At 46.5% G+C, this 17,282-nt stretch overlaps 1 protein-coding gene across 1 annotated transcript in view; it reads left to right on the top strand.

Annotated features, from left to right (window-relative positions):
• The window catches only part of LOC119458724 (syntaxin-5-like), a 55,967-nt gene extending 39,009 nt beyond the window's left edge, over positions 1-16,958 (top strand). The window contains exons 4-6 of the mRNA XM_049671682.1: positions 7,279-7,334; positions 16,677-16,789; positions 16,932-16,958. Coding sequence (XP_049527639.1) covers positions 7,279-7,334; positions 16,677-16,789; positions 16,932-16,958 — 196 coding nt within the window. The remainder of the gene's footprint in view (positions 1-7,278; positions 7,335-16,676; positions 16,790-16,931) is intronic.
• The last annotated feature ends 324 nt before the right edge of the window (positions 16,959-17,282 follow it).

The following is a 17,282-nucleotide window of genomic DNA, read 5'->3' as shown; positions in this document are numbered from 1 at the left end:
ATGTTAATATTTCCCCCTACACTAATGCCCCACAAGGGCGCTGTAGGTACTGTAAATAAATAAATAAATAAATAAACTGGTTTTGGCTGCCTATTTGCATAGCAGTCCGCAGGCTAAAATCGGAGAGGGCTAAGGCCCCGTTTCCGTGCTGCGCTCCGTAAACTCCACAGCGAGCCGATTGAGAGGCTGCAACATCGCGCTGCCTTGCATTCCAAAGGGAGCCGGGGCAGATGAATGTGTCCGTCTGCACTGTTCGGGGAGGGCTCTGGCCCCGTTTCCCAAACAACGCTACTGCTCCAATGTCGTTCCCACAAGAGGCTGTGACAGGTGAGGGTGCAGGAGTTCGCTGCTCAAGGGAGGCACTGGCCCCGCCCCGTTCTCGAGGCCAGGGCGTGGCTAGCCCTAACAAAGGACAGAGGTCACTATGCCTAGCAGAAATAATGCGGCGAGCACAATTCGCAAAGGCGTATTGACTTGGCTAAGCACAGACAAAGGCTTAATGAGCCTTTGAATCCACGTTGTGTGCCAGTGTGGGGTCCTCGGGCCTCACAGGAGTACCGACCAACACGGGTTTGAGCTTAGCGAGCCACAGGGCTGCGTCAGCCGTCGCCTAGCGCTCGCTGAGGCCGCAAGGGGCTACTGAGCTCTATGCACGCAAGTGAACACAGTATTGCCCCGATTTGACAGAAGTGGTTTATTGTCTCCAGCAGCATCCAACACTGCACAAACGCCTGGTCCTAGGGCGGTGCGGGAACCAAGTGGTTCCCACACCAAGGGCCAAAATACATACAGGGGTGCGACTAGCATGTCACTGCGAGAGCAAAGGCTCCCACTGGGACATGCCGCTGGCAACTGTAGCTATGCTAATTGCTCTCACGATAACCAATGGGCCAACTCGCGAGAGCTCGAGCAATCTCCTTAGGCTTGGGCCTTCGATAAGTGCGGCTCGGCGCAGTTCGGCCACACGTGAGTACTAGGCATGATTCTTTGGCTTAGCGTCCAGAAAGGATCAGCACAAGGTGCACGCTCGTCGTACAAGCAAAGGCACCGATGTGAGCTCAAGTCCAAGACACAAAGGGGCCGGCGGCCGAGAATAAAGCGTGTACGTATTTGGTGCTGTTCCCGGAGAGAAGACCCGCGCGCACGATGCAGCCGCCGGCTCGACGCTGCCGGCACGCCAGCACTCCCACCACAAATCAGGGCGATGAAGCACCACTGCCAACAACTGTCACGAGCAGAGGAGAGAGGCGTAGGGACGACAGAACAGGTGAATGCCTGCGCAGTGACGCTGGGGCATACCTCAATCCCAAGAACACCTTAGTAATTCGCTGCTGATGTCTTGAGATGGTGCTGCTTCGAAGCACAAGGGCATCACTGACCCATAGAGCACACCAACGAGCGTGCAGACGTGTGACGGCATGCCACAGCCGAAGAGGAGGAAGCATGTTCCTCTTGTGGCAGAGTTATCTTGCCGTGAGGTGGCACCAAACACTTGCACCATCTCTCATTACAGCTGATAAGTTAGAGATGTGTGTCGTGTGGGGAAGCTGAATGCCAGATGCTGTGCAGGCACGCGACAGAGTTTGCAAAGAATATGGTGTATGAGTATTTGCATACAGTATTTGCATCCAGTATTTGCATCCTGGAGGAAGCACATCGAGAAATGGCATCCTTGTATGTGACTGCTCGTCAGGACATATGTAGCCTTCAAAATTATTGTTAATAATCCTCTTTGATAAGCAATGAAATGGTAGTTCATTTGTTCACCAGCAATGGAATTGTAGTTGTGCCAATAGACATGTCGACGTGAAGTTCCTCCGGGACATCGAAAGGGTGGTCAGGATTAGAGGTTCCCTGTCAGCAGCTGAAATGGCTTCTGGCTGTGTACTTCCACTGAAAGAATTACTTGCAGTTTGGCACACTCCTTTAAAATGGCTTATTTTGCCCTATAAATTGCAACACTGAAGGCATGCAGGACACTCGGGTAAAGGAAGCACTGTGTGAATTCATTTGACTGCAGTAGCTGAAAGTGCCTTGCCTTGAAGCTTGCTGCCTAATGGAATGCCATCTTGGACGCATCCCCGGTTTGAGTGCAGTATCAGCCACCATTTTGGCATGGTGTCCCACGTCAGCTGGACGACCGCCGTTTTACAATGTGGCAGACAACATCCTGTTCAACACCGTTGGAGATGGTCTGTGAGAAATCATCACTAATGAACAACTTGAACGGGTGTGGTCTAAGTATAGATTTAGGTACTAACAGGCAATAGACTAAAGTAATGTTTTCATCCAGAATTGTGGCGCAGCGCTAAGGACACTGGCAATAGAAACAGCACAGACAGGTGCACCTTTTTGTCCATGTACGACTACTGAAATTTGGAAAGTGCATCTGTTCATGTTGATGTTATCGTCTTTGTTCTTATTGCTGCACCACAATCCCGGACAAAAACGTGCACCAACTAACGCAGCACTGTTTGGCAAGGAAACCGGATTTCATGATTGGTTGTCAGCCTCTCGAAGAGGTGTGCAGAAGTATGTCTACTCGCAGCGCATCCAATTTGGGAAGACAAAATCTTCAAACCAATAAAAATGGAAGGGTTGATTTTTGACCTTGTTGGTACGACATTATTTCTAGTGCTTACGCAGAAACCTCAGACTAGACGGACAAGAGAAGAGACATACACGAGCGCTACTTTTAACTGATTTATTGGAAGCTGGATTACAGGTTTATATGTGCAAGACAACAAATCAAATGTGGGCAAACTATGGGACACCGAGAAATGACAAGCCTGTATCATGCCAATCCTCAACGATTTATTTTTAGCCAGTCCTGACAAAGTCCTTTTGAAGATGCACCAAAAAAATCTAAAATCTTCAAGTTTTAGATGTGTAGATGACTACCTGTTCTTACTTAATTGTGAGAAAGGCTTCTTTGAGTCTGAAGCTTTTAACTGGTTCGTGATTGCTTGCAACCATTGGTGTTCTCATCATGGGTGACAATTGTTCATTGATGTTCCTTGACATACTATAAAATCTCACATATAATACGAGGTGAAATTTTTGGGATGTGAAATGGAAAAGAAAAAATTATTATCCGCGTATAATACAAGTGAGGGAAACTTGTGGAAAATATTTATTTAAATCGGACTCCGCACTTCAATCACTCTCATCCGCAGCTGCACTTTCTTCGCTAAGCATGGACAGCTGGGCTAGTTGGTTGGGGTTAGCATTATGAAACATCGTTCCAGTGCAGAATTAAACACGGACGAGAAGAGAAAGACTACACGAACGCTGGAATTCAACTGAATTTTATTCACGGAAAACAGGGCTTTATGTCCACAGGGGGGGGGGGGGGGGGGGCGCTGCTAGTGCACCAGACCACCCAAAGGTATTTCGTTGGCCCAGGCCAAAATCATCAGAAGCGTCGAAAAACCAAATGAACCCAAAAAATTTCGCACCACTCATAAAATCTTGCACACCTCCTGCCCTACCTAGCTGACGCAACACACACGTTTGCCCTAAGGTAATCAAGTTCTTTTTTCCCCGAGTACAACAGAAGGAGCACTGACGCAGTAACCTTTTTGGTTACTGCTTCCGTAACCAAAAGCCATTGTAGGTGCAAAGTGCTTCAAAAATTTCCCAGTTTTTCTGAGAGCTAAATTTGCGCAACGCACATGTTCGTTAGAAAAACGCCTTGTATGCTTCATAAACTTTTTAAAGCGCAAACAAGAGACAAGGCACAAAAGGTAGGTCAGAGACAGGACAGGCGCTACTTTCAACTGTTTATTCCACAACGTCGTCATGAAATATACCTGAAAAAGGCACATGCGCAGAATGGTTAACTAAAATGAAAGAAAAAAAGAAAAACACCATAAGGCACCATAAGGAAAATGAAAACAAATAATAAAAATCAACATATAAGGACAATGTCTAAGAAATGCCTGACTAATTTACATTGTACCCCAGCATGAATTACTTGCATCTGTTAAAGAGTGTATTGCTGAAAACAACGAGGTCGCCTTCCAGAACACAGTGGGTATTAGTACTAGTAATTTTATAACTTTGTTAGAGGCCTACTTGCACTCCAATTTTGTATCCTACGACGAAAAATTCTTTTTGCAGAGGGAGGGCATTTGCATTGGCTCTTGTGTGGCGCCAATTTTATGCGAAATTTTTTTATCCCAGGTTGACCGCACACTTGACCATGCTTTGTGGGGTCTCACATGTGCTCTTGGGACAAAGGAACGACAACACAGTAGTGTAAACAATCAAAAGGGCATTTATTGCACATTTCATACACCAATGCACCCTAGCCGAATTGCAACCAATAGAACATTCATGTGGGCACGCGACAAATCAAGGAAGTCCGACTCACCGCGACCGGATAGTGAGCGAATATGTTCGCCCCAAGCTATGCCACCATCGCCTTGTCGTTCACATGTACGGTCACACGAACGGTGGCGCGTTCGAATGATCCGTGTTCGTCCATACCGGTGTCCTGCTCTTAGCCTCGCAAGACAGTCCTGCGAAGCGGGCCGGCGCACGCGCGAAGCGTTCGTGCGTGTTGGTCGCCGATCCCACGCCAAAAAGAGAGTGCCTTCGACCTTTCTCTCCCAAGTCACCCCGCCGTTCGGTGGCGTTAGCATTGCGACACTCGCGCCATCTCTCACAATGCGTCGCAACCACTACGACCGCCGCCGGGCTTAGCCACGCGGAGAAGCCGGACTACAGGAGACAAGCGGGGAAACAAAATCAGGGTACGCGTGAGAGACGCGCATCCCCACAGCTTTTAAAGAAGGCGGGAAGGTTTTACATGTTTTTAGATTTGTAAATGATTTTTTAGTTTTGCTAAAGCCGCAGGCGGGGGGTAGCTTTATGGCCATCAAGTTGAAGTGATTTTAGACCTTTTTAATCGTCATGGGCAGGGACTGACCTTCACCCATGAACTTCCCACGCAGAACTGCCTCTAATTTTTAGACATGAATTTTAGTTTTTGTAGCGAACATGTGCGCTGGTCTTATAGACCTCCAGCTAGGAAGGGGATACTGCCTTTTGACTCCTCTCACTCTGAGATAGTGAAAAGAGCCATAGCATCTCTTTGCCTCGAGTCCTTGTTTAGGAAATCGTGCCACCACACAATGAAAGACAGTTTCCAAGCGCAGGTGAAAAATCTGCTGGTAGCAGGTTTCCCTCCTACAGTCACCTCTGCGGTTTGCTGAGGGTCTGATGCAGAAGTAAGGAAAAAAGGAAATTAAAGATTTGGGGGGAAAAAACGTGCGCTTGAGGTAGTTCCGTACATCCACAAAGTTTCGCATAACCTCAAGAAGGTTGCCAATAGGCACGAAGTTGGAGTGGTTCTTTCTGCCCCCAACAAAGTCGACCGTCTTTGCCCTTGTATAGCCACAGCAGGCGAAACAAGGCGAGGTTGCCCTAAGAACCACCTTTCGCCCTATCTAAGCTGCATCTGCGGAGTTGTTTATGAAATTCCTTTGCTCTGTGGCAAAAGCTATATCGGTCAAACGGGAAGGTGTGTTGATGACCGATTTAGAGAACACGCTTTCAATTTTAAAAAGAAGGAGCGAACGCATTTGGCAGATCACGTGAACTCTTCCGGATGTGAGGCATTATTTTTTGACGGGAGGATTCTTGGTAGGGGGGAGCCGAAATGAGCAGGCCCGCTTGTTACTGGAAGCATATCACATTAAAAAAAAGAGGGGGGATGGTTGCATCAGTGAACCTTCTTTAAGTCTCTACGCAAAAAAAGTTTGGATACCTCGATGCCCATGTAAATTAGTCAGGCATTTCTTAAACATTGTCCTTATCATGTTTATTTCTATTATTTTTTCCCCTTTTCCTTATGGTACCTTATGGTGTTTTTTTCTTTTTTTTTTTCATTTTCATTAACCATTCTGCGCATGTGCCTTTTTCATATATATTTCATGACGACGTTGTGGAATAAACAGTTTGAAAGTAGCGCCTGTCCTGTGTCTGACCTTCCTTTTGTGCCTTGTCTCTTGTTTGCGTTTTAAGAAGTTTATTAAGTATAACTGCGAGTCGGCCTAGTTGGAACAGATTCATTTTCTTATTTTCTTATTAAGTATGCACCAACTAGGCCCACAGAAAGTTCTTCTAAGCCTTGCATGCTGGCTTATGCGAGCAACGGCGAATGCGGTCGGCTAAATGACCAGCACCACTTAGTGAAGTAGCATTCCTGCAATGCTCTAGCAAGCGTTCATTAAGACAGCAGGTAGTTGGCAGGTAGTTCTAGTCAAGGATCCAGCGGAGTAACCTCTGGTCAGGTAAAATCATTGGAAAAGATTAAGGCCACTGACCACAGCCAAACGAAATGATGTATCGGGATCCGTAGGGATCCCTTGTTCACAATGAAAATGGCAACTACGCAAAAGGATGCCTAAGGTAGTTGAAATTAATCTTCCGTTACGGCATTCACCATAACCCATCCAGCAGTTTTACAACCCTACAGTTTGACTCAATGTAGTGCAGATCTCATCTAGATGAGACAGTGACAGGTCCGCCAACCAACCCTGCACTGCATGCAAGCGCGATATAGGCTTAAATAAATAAAATTAAATTCTGGGGCTTTTTATGTGCCAGAACCATGATCTGTTGGAGGCCTTATGTTTTGCTGGATGCTGCTTCGTCGAGCTGGGTGCAGGTAAAGCCAGCAGAAACGTGGGGCATCCCGAAAGTAGGGTGCATGCTTCAGCTACTAGTGTGCTTGGTCGGATAAAATTGCCCTGGCCGTAACCATTTTTCTTCATTTTTTGCCGCATGTTAGGGGACGTTGTTGTCGCTTCATGTCTGGTAAGGGCTTTTGCAATAAACTAAACTCATATGCAATATATTTTTCTTACGTAAAGTGTTTTCTTAATCGCCAGTGTTTCCAGCGTGCGCTGCTCATATTAGCAACTCTGTCGGTGCGGCGATGGCCAATTTTTTGTCGATTCAAAAAACATCTCTGGCCTTCTTGGGTAGGTTTCAGCACAATGGGCAGGTATCTTAGGGGAATAAAAAAAAAAATGCAGAGCTTCCGTGCAGGTGAAGTAGCAAAGTGCCGACTTCTGGGACAAGGGAGCTTACTTCTGGTGGCTTCAGTCGAGGGCACTGAGCCCCTTAAAGAAGAGATCCAGAGCAACTTTTACCACTTGGGTTTCTTTAGCATGTGGCAGAGCATTCTTGCATTTTGCCCCCATTGGAATGTGGCCTCAGTACATTTGATTTGTGCGAACCTGACTGTGTGGCTTCTCCTCAATGCAGGCAGATCGGCAAGGACATCGCCAGCACATTTGCCAAGCTTGAGAAGCTGACACTACGTGAGTGAATTCCTGCTTTATAGAATCAGCCAGTGAACACACTGGGGGAAAATACCTTGTTAATTGAATATATACGTCAAACAAATTGTAAATGAGGGTTAAATTTGCAATAAGCCTAATGTTCTTGTTGAAGAAAAGTGGAATAAAATATACAGCTTGCTGCCTGTAGTATCTGAACCTACAACGTCGGCATGATACATGCAATGCCCTACTAATCGAGCATTTCCTGTCCAATTCTTTGGGTGTGCAGTAAACGCTTGCAATAACTAAGGGAGGCAAAATTGCTCTGTTATATCTATTACTTTGTTATAACCTAGCAGTACTTGCTGTCGGGCTGGTGCGTTCATGTCCTACAGTAATGAACAAGTAACTTAGCGCAATAAAAAAAAAACTACGGACACAAGAAAGGGAGACAAAGACGCTGCAGGGCGCTTGTCTTTGTTTCTCTTTCTTGTGTTCATTGTTGTTTTATTGCGCTAAGTTACTTTTTCAGTTATGGAAAACCAACTAGCCCAACAATGAACTATTCTACAGTAATGATATTCACAAAAAGGAAACATGCTCGTCCTGTCTTTCCCTTCCAAGCAGATGTATACATGGTGCAACTTCTCCTCAACGTTCCAGTTGAATGGTGAGATCCTTTAAAAACTCTCAAGCCAGGTTTCGGGGTCGACCGACGAGGATCCACGGAAAATAAGTGGCTCCCTTGGTCATGCTAACTTGGCCTGGGTTTTCGCATCGCAGCGTGCTAGCTGTTCCCTTCGACCACATGGCCGTTTCGCCAGTTTCATGACAATATGAGCGAGCCAATTAGAAAGCAGAAGGGAAAAACCATCACATTGGAACTGAAGAAGGCTTAATGGTGTCTCAGCCTGTGCCTTCAAGAGCACTATCAAAATGTTCAAAAGGGCAGGGACAGCTTTTTGGCACTGCATTGTTCTGAATGTGGTTGTACTCTAGAGTTATCGCAAAACTTGCAAGGGACCAGACCAGAAGGATAATTGAAGCCGCGGTTATAGAAAAAGGAAGAGCTGCCAGTAAGCATTTTATAGACCCTTTTCGTGGAGCAGTTTGCTCTGGAGAAACGAGATGAAGCTTTCGGCAGCATGCCACACGTTGCCTCAGCAAAAGCGTAAAATAGGAAAGCAGAACCACTTCTGCCCTGCTTCTGTGCAATCATCTGTCGGAAATGCAACTGCTTGTTCGCTAACGCACTATGCTCCATCATCACATGCGACGACGCACGCCCGATACGCCAGCAGCCCTACCGCGTGTCGGCAACAGAATGCGAAGCGATTTGATCGCAAGTAAGAGAGATGCTTGAAGATGGCATTATCGAACCTTCCAACAGCTCTTGGTCGTCTCCGGTCATTTTTGTCAAAAAGAAAGACGGAACGCTACGCTTCTGTGTTGACTACCGGAAGGTCAACACTGTAACGAAAAAGGATGTATACCCACTGCCACGTATCGACAACTCGTGATAGACTGCGGAGCGCCCAGTATTTTTTGTCACTCGATTTGAAAAGCGGGTACTGGCAGATCGAGGTAGACGAACGAGACGAAACCGTGAACGAAACTGTGAAGAAACTGCCTTTGTGACTCCCGACGGTCTCTACGAATTTCGAGTACTCCCTTTCGGCTAGTGTTCAACCCCGGCAACTTTCCAGCGAATGATGGATACTGTGCTCGCTGGACTGAACTGGCAGACTTGTCTTGTGTATCTTGATGATGTCGTCTTTTCTGCAACATTCGAGCAACATCTTCATCGCCTGTTGCGGAATGTGCTAGAGGCAATCTGATCGGCTGATCTCATGCTGAAACCAGAAAAGTGCCACTTTGGTTATCAAGAGCTCAAGTTTCTCAGACACGTTATAAGCGCCAGAGGAGTCCGACCCAATCCCGATAAGCTTGCGGCTGTAGCAGCATTTCCTCCTCCTGCCAACAAGAAGGCCGTGCGGCGCTTCCTGGGCTTGTGTACGTATTATTGACGTTTTATTGAAAACTTCTTAAAGATAGCGGAACCCCTGACTCGCCTTACAAGGGATGACATGCCATTTGCCTGGACGAATGAGCAATGGGTGGCCTTCGCTGAACTATGACAATGCATGCAGTCAGAACCTGTCCTGGCACATTTTGACGACGAGGCTGACAACGAGATGCATACTGACACCAGTAACATCGGTGTTGGCGCAGTACTCGTCCAACGTCAAGACGGCATTGAAAGACGGCTTATGCTAGCCGCTCGCTGTCCCGTGGCGAGGTGAACTGTACCACACAAAAGGAGATCCTCCATGGTCTCCCTTTATTTTTTTATTCTTGTGTCGTTGCACTATTTAACTAGAAAAAATGGAGCTGGGCAGGTCGTGTAATGCATACAGCAGATAACCAGGGTTCTAATGGAGTGAGGGGAAGTGTAGTTGACAATGCCCCAACATTAGGGGTGTGCGAATATTCAAAGAATACTGTCGAATATTATATTTTTAATAATCGTATTCGAAAAATAGATATTCAGAAATGGGGGCTTCGAATATTCGGTTGGATACGAATATTCAAATCAAATTAATATATTGCTGGCTGTGCGGAAGCAAACACGGTTCCTAGCTTTATTCCTTCCTAATGTAAAAATATTGGGGTGATATTGTGCCGACTTTTTGTGATAATCTCGTGCTGCTAGCGAAATTTCCAGTGGCTAAGTGCTAGCACACTTAGCCACTGGACGCCTAAGCTGTGCGGGAAAGCCAGCCTCTCAGTAGCAAGGGGGTTGTGGACAGTGTGGGTGCACTTTTTCTTTTAGTGGCACGAGCAGCGAGCGACACTCTTGCTTCTTAAGCAGCGACTTCCAGTCGACCACCAACTTCTGGTTTGTGCGAAATTAAAAAAAAAAAATTTTCTTAATTCAAAATAAATTGTTAAATATAAAAACTACGAAATCGATGGTTCTACCTAATGTTGATGATAGATACGACACCAGAGCATAAGGTTAGTTATGAATTGAGTTAAGTGACAGGAATGATTAGAAAATAATTAGAAATCACCAAGTGCCTGCCGTACACCCATGTTTGTGTGGTTTGGCTCCATGTGCGTGGCAGTTTCCCGCCAGTTCTGTTCGCCATGGAAGTAGACAACAAGGACATCGGGCCAAGTGTTGTGTACCATCGGGTTTCCGACGACAAGGATGCCGGGCCTAGTGTAGTGTAGTTTATATTGTTTACATCAAGTACATGCAAGTACTTATAACAGCACGGATAATTATTTCGGTATAGTTGCGTGCCACGCCTGGACTGACTAGTACAAAAAAAGACAGGGCAACTATCAAGGACAAAGAATCAGTTTTAATAAAAGATCACTAACTGTCATTAAAAAACTGACCAAACCACCTCTCAACAACTTTCGAGCCTGGTTGCAAACAAGTGCCCCAATAAATGATGACTGCTGTAAGACTGGCTTTTCATAAACACTAAATAAATGGTTGCCAAATAGAAGATAAGTAGTTGTGGAAAAAAAAGAAAGGGTTGAAGGCCTTGTGTGCCTTAAACAAATGTAAAAGGGTCCATCACAAGGAAAGCACCAGAGGTAGCGTGTAATTAGAGTCTAGACTGAATGACAAACAAGAAATGTGAGGTGGTCATGCTGGGTTCCAAAAGCAAAAAGAAAGCTTACATTTTGTTTCTACATTGCTTCGACAACTTTTGTCATCTCACTTCTGATGATTTGCAATGCTTTGTTTAACAATAACTAGATTTTACCGTTCGGTTGTTGAGAAATATTAGGTCAGTTTCAGTATTAGAAAATACTGAATAGTTCCTTTTCGAATTCGAATGGTTAGTATGTAGTAGTTGATTCATATTCTTAACTTGAAATATTTACCCACCCATAGTAAGTGGAGATTGCTGGAAAAGGCCTTTGTCCTGCAGTGGACATAAAAATAGGCTGATGGTGACAACATAGAATCGTGAGGTGTTGTTCTTCAAGCATTTTCAAGCATCTTCAAGTACAGTAACACCTCGTTATAATGAAGTTGAAGGGGGAGCCAGAAATACTTTGTTATATGTAAATGTAAATCTCTACGGGGGTTTCAAGGTACATTCACTTACTTCGTTAGGTCCATTATTTTGTTCCATTTCGTGGTTACGAGGTCCGACTATCCTTTCCACTTAACACTTTATGATCGCTCATTGCTTTGGTAATACAGTAAAAGCTCGATGATACGATCACAGCTAATACGAATTTCCGGATGATACGAATTTTGCTGTGGTCCCGGCCGAGCCCCATTACATTGCAACGTGCTAGAGAACGGTTGTTACGAATCGATTTTCGGCCTGCGTCGGTTGATACGAATAAACGCCGCCCCACTGACGGCCGCGAAAGATAACAGCGTGCAGTCACGCGCTTTCTCCCGTTATCTTTTAATGCGGAGGCGCGGACGTGGCGCCGGACAGCGCGGACTCCGCGAATGAGCGCGAAAAGTTTGAAGTGGTGGCGCTTTTGTACTTTTCCACCTTTTGTACTTTTCCTCCTGTGCTTCGGGCCGCGTTCTTTGTGTTTGCGCCATTTTACCTAGTCGCAGAGAGCTATGTCTACCGAGATAGGATTGTCTACCGAGATAAAAGGACATTAGAGACTTTTTCTTTAATAAATGATTTTTACGTACATGTGCCTGAGTGAGTTCACCTCTGACTCTTTAATTTAGCTACAGTCGAATCTCGTTAATTCGAACACGCTTATTTCGAACATACCGCACACCGACAATGCTCTTAGCAGCGTGCCAAATCACGCGGCGGCGCCTCCGACTGGCATTGCTCCGACACCGCCATAGAGCAAAAGCTCAGGAGAGACCCCTCAATGCCGCGCGCGAAGGAACGGGGGGAAAAAAAAGAAAAAAAAAAAAAGAACCGCGGCGGAAATTCCCCCCTCTCTCAAATTGCAAGGTCGCCGTTTCTGCATCGCGCCGGAACAAGCGTGTACGTGCCGACTAGAGCGTTCTAGACAACCGTATTCTAGCACACACTAGTGCTGACGTCTCAGCCACGCGGATAAAATGGCAGTGAACCCTTCTCCTCTATTTTCTAGTCACATGTTGACCTTGCACGCTGTGGCAGCAGCGCAGAGGGAAGCAGCGGCGGAGGCCCAGTTGGGCCAACGAAACTGCTCACGCCCGCAAACGCTCGCTTCCTGATAACGGCAGAAAACGAAACTTCAGGGAGCGGCTAAAATAAGCTGGCGCCAGCACGGCGGCGGGCGCGCACTGAGTCGAAGGTGAGAGAGCTACGAGCGAGTTGAGAGGGAGGGCGAGGGGAGCCACCGAAGCGGCGGAGTTGACGCGGCCAAATCCGCTTCCCTGCCGCCCTCCTCCCTCACCTTCGACGGTCTCCGCGCACACCCGTGTGCCGGCGCCGCCCGCTCCCTGAAGCTTCGTTTTCTGTCGTTATCGGGAAGCGACCGTTAGCCGGCGGGGGCAGTTTCGTGGCCCGCGCTTGCTATGCGCTTGCGCGCCGCAATATTTCACGACTCGCACCGTTCGTGCATCGTGCTATGGTGCACGAATATTTCAAAAATACGTCCTTTTAATTCGAACAAATTTTCGGGCCCCTTCGAGTTCGAATTATCGAGATTCGACTGTAGTTTTAATTGTGTTTCGATGATACGAATATTTTTCGTGACCCCGTGAGATTCGTATCATCGAGCTTTCACTGTACTCGGTATTGGTATACTGGCCTGGTTGCCTTGGCTGTTGTGATGTGGTATTTAGCAATCAGGCTGTTCTTGGTGAAGTGAAAAAACATCCTACGAAATCATTTATAAGGTCTTGTGTCAGTCTATTCTGAGCTTGCAACAGACTTTGGCTGATTGCCAAGAGATGCTGTAACATCGTGCGTTAATGACCTCAGCAGATGACACTAAGACTAGGCCACACAAGTTGCACACCTAAGTAAACCTGCAGAAAGGTTATAACTGGATTGTGAACAAAATGCGGAAATTCACGTTTGAAATTTGTCAGTGATAGCTCAGCACCCCCATCGCTTAGGTGATTAAGCCACCTGTGCCGTGCAAATACCTTTCATCTGCAGCAATTCTGAGTTGGCATCCTTTGGAATCGATGAGTGCTTCATTTCTTACCTGGACCATCCCGCTGCGTTGTGGTGGCATGGTGTTGTCATTGCAATGCACAAGGCGGTGTGTGGGCGAACAGGAACGGTGCACGTTGATTGTGGCACTGTTTGTGAGCAGAAGGTCCATCCAGGTCTTTCGAACATTCCAGATGCAAGGGAACCCTCGTATTTCAATTATTTATGTGCATTTCTTGGAATTGTAACAAGGTGTAAACGGCATTTTGGCTGTGGTGACTGGACAGGCAGTCCCTGACTGGTCTTTCACGATTGCGGGGCAAGGTTTCTCCTTGGAAATGCCATGAATGCAGGCTCTGTGATAGGGGCACATCTTTTATGAATGTCCTGTCTTTCTGCTCTAGCATGGGGCCTCAGCCCATCTGGGGGATGCTCTGTGTGGTGTCAGTTGACAGGTACTTGGAGCCAGCCGTAATGCACAGTGCGTGGCAGTAGTAATTGTTGTTGTAACAAAAGGGGGAAAATGAGGTCGGAAATGAGAGGTGTTATAACCGTATCACTCCTCAGTAGACACCTGAGCTGTCCAGCAGCTGAAGAGAAAAGATGGGGCAGAGGAAATGGAAGCTAGGAAGGAAAGGCATCAGTATACATTGGGCTGTGACGTACCAGCAACGGGGCCTGTAGTGGCACAGCTATGGCATGCAGAATGGCATGCCTAACTTAATTCAGAATGAGGCTGGTGAGGTAAGAAACTGTCAATGTAGCTTGCTGTTTTGAAGGTCCTCTCACAAGCTCTATTGGCATTGGGTAGTACTACCTAGGTCAGTAGAAAGGCATTGTGCTGGCATGGTGGCTGTGTTCACAACCACACTTCAAGGCAGTCTTCTCCATGGTCGTCACTGGTGTGATGCTTGGGAACTGTACGCAGCTGGTTATAGACGAGACCAGCAAAAAACCTAACACCATGCATGAGATGACAAAATTTCTCTGATGGGTGTTCACCTTCTTGTTACGTCTACTGAGCACCAAGTCTGGCCTTCCACACTCTGTGTGTCATGTGATTGAATGTCACTAGCAAGTCAGTGCATAGCGATTGAGGTGTGGTTAATGATCTGGCATACGCTCTTCTGCAACCTGTGGGAATAGTGCAACCTCTGTTCTTCATTCTAGGGCGCGCATCTTTTTTTGCTTGCTGCACTCACTTTGCCGTACTGTTTCTGCCTGTGCACATATGCTTGTGAGAATATAAATTTTTGTTGTGATAGCAATTATATGAACACTCCAGGCGCATTTCTGCCGTTGGCGTTGCCGGTATGTTCCGTGTAAAGTCCAAGGGCGCTAACATTGTCGGCGCGCTGTGTGCTGTATGTGCGAGTGACACCGTGCAAGGGAGAAAAGCAGGAAGGAAGTGCACTGTCTTCCGTCGCGCGCAAGGCACCAAGGAGGAGGCGAAGGGAGGGAGGCTCTACCTTCTACGGGTCATCGAGTGAGATGTCTGCTTGTGCGCACGTGACACCATACTTGTTAATTTAGTTAGTAGGCGAATGTTCACAAGTTTAAAAGGCCAATCAAACTGCTATGCTTACTTCGTATGGCTGTCTACTAATTTTATTGCAATCGATGTGTGGCGACACACTCTGCGCATAATTCCATGCAGCCTGCGCATTGTTATCATCTGGCCCAGTGTAACACGGCTACACGCTGGACTGCGTTACCGATAAAACACAGCACCACCGCAGCGTCACTCGAGGTAGACGTCGCCGACGGCGGCTACGAAAACGGGCTGCCCGGCCTAGAAGATGGGCCTTTTTCTTTTCGCTACCGAGATGAGCGTAGCGTTGGTATGCTTGCCCGCTGTCATTGCTAGTCAAATAAACAGTTGTCACGTTTTTATGTTGGGATTCGTCCTTCGGCAGACGCGACATCCCACAGATGCTTCGCCTATTGGGCGAAACTGCGACTTTTTGGTTCAAAGCAAATAATAATTAGTGTCTAATAGTTTCGATGTGAATGGGTCGAATAGTTGAGATTTGCATGAAGCCTTTGCGGAAGAGCCAGGTGTTGACAAATCTAAAAAAGTTTGTTCCTGCCAGAAAAAGGAAACTGGTTCATTTCTGGAATCAGTTTATTTTCAAAGTGCCATTATTCAGATATTTTCATGCAGAAATGCAAATTCAACATTTAATACAACTTCAGCAGCACGGAAAACCGCTCTCCAGGCTCTTGCCCACTGTTGTGTTTCCGTCTACTTAAAATTGTCTGGTGGCCACAGGAGCATTTCGTGTTTACCCATTGTGAGTCATTGCAATGCTTAACTGCATGATTTCGACCTTGACGGTGGCAATTTACGGAATGTTGCACAAATTCAGCTTGATGCTTTCCATTTAGGCACGAGCTTAACCTGTGTGCCAGGTAGGCATGCTCGCTGCTTTTGCTGTCTCGGGCTAGACCTCTGACGGACGGAGGGGCTTGCCGTCGAACACTGCACCTGCCTTGGCTGTGAGGCTCCACCGGCGCAGTTTTGCCCTAGTGTTGGCCACCACATTTACACTCTCGTGCTGAAGTGACACAAATCTGTTCACTGTGGCTGTTATGGCTCTCGAGAAGCCAACTACACGGGCACTGCGAGTAACATATTTGAATAATATGTTCGAATAACCGGTAGTGAAATCGGTAGGCGACTGTAAATGAATACATTGTTTTGGCAATGTGCTATGCTATGCGACTTGCACACCAAATTAAAACTGTCGATTAAAGATGTTTTAAAATTTACCAAATGTTTGTATGTATAACACGCACCAAATATTTCTTTAATGTAGCAGTAAAGTCGGGGTGTGTGTTATGGGCGACCCGAGGTATGGCTTCGCGGCAGTGCGCCTCAAGGAGTGGCTTTAGGCAGTGCTGTCGTGAAACCACCTTTAGGGAAAAGTTCACCCTGTATAGCGTGGTCAAAGAGTTGGGAAACAAAGCCGCTGGCTCAAGATCTGACTTGGACAAATTATGCATCTGCGAAAAGAGACTGCTTTTACAAAAATTTGGGCATTGTATGCAGTTATTTCAGGGGTTATGCCAGGGTCCATTATAACCAGGGTGTTGTAATTGTGGTGTGGCTTATACACGGAAAAATATTCCTTTGTTGTGAACAGTTTAAAAACTTGTGCAAACAAGTGGGGAAGCAAATATCGAATGGCATAATATTGGCACAAGCCTATAAAGTGATTGTCCAGTGTAGTGCAAGAAGTAGCTCGGTTGTTTACATGACGCAATGTGTATGCAGTGGCGAGGCGCAAGACCATCTTTGATGACCGGCCGGAGGAGATACAGGAGCTGACCTACATCATCAAGCAGGACATTGGCAGTCTCAACAAGGCGATCGCTCAGCTGCAGGAGGTGGGTGTCCGCGCACGGGGCATTTGCTGGCAGCAGCTGGATTCGTGCTTAGTCTTTCTCGTTTAAATTGGGAGAAACAAGATGTGGTTACGCTACTGTAGAGCTACACCATTCCTTTTCATTTTTTGTCATGTGCGTGTAGTTGGAAAATGCCTTCCTGCCCTGCTGATCAAGATTGGTAATTAGTGCTGGAGCAACCCCTATTTTAATTATGGATGGGTATTGCACTTGCCAATCACGTACTTTATTGGTTGCTCTAAGTTGCTCCTTCAAGCATTGTATGCATGCATGCCAAGGTAGCGTACCAAAAGCAAGAGCACTGATGAAAAAAAATGAAATTTAAAAATGATTGGACCTGTGCTGAACGTTTGAATAATATATGGGTAAAGTGGTATAGTAACGAGTTTGAAGGCTGTGAAATCGAGCAGAGTTGGTGGATACTGACTGACCTGTGATCTCCAGCTAGCCGCTACTCGTTTACGTGTGTGGTGCA

This window comes from Dermacentor silvarum, chromosome 7 (assembly GCF_013339745.2).
Source record: "Dermacentor silvarum isolate Dsil-2018 chromosome 7, BIME_Dsil_1.4, whole genome shotgun sequence".
NCBI lineage: Eukaryota > Metazoa > Arthropoda > Arachnida > Ixodida > Ixodidae > Dermacentor > Dermacentor silvarum.
The sequence above is the reverse complement of the archived record's forward strand: the minus strand, read 5'-3'. Positions and strand labels throughout refer to the sequence as shown.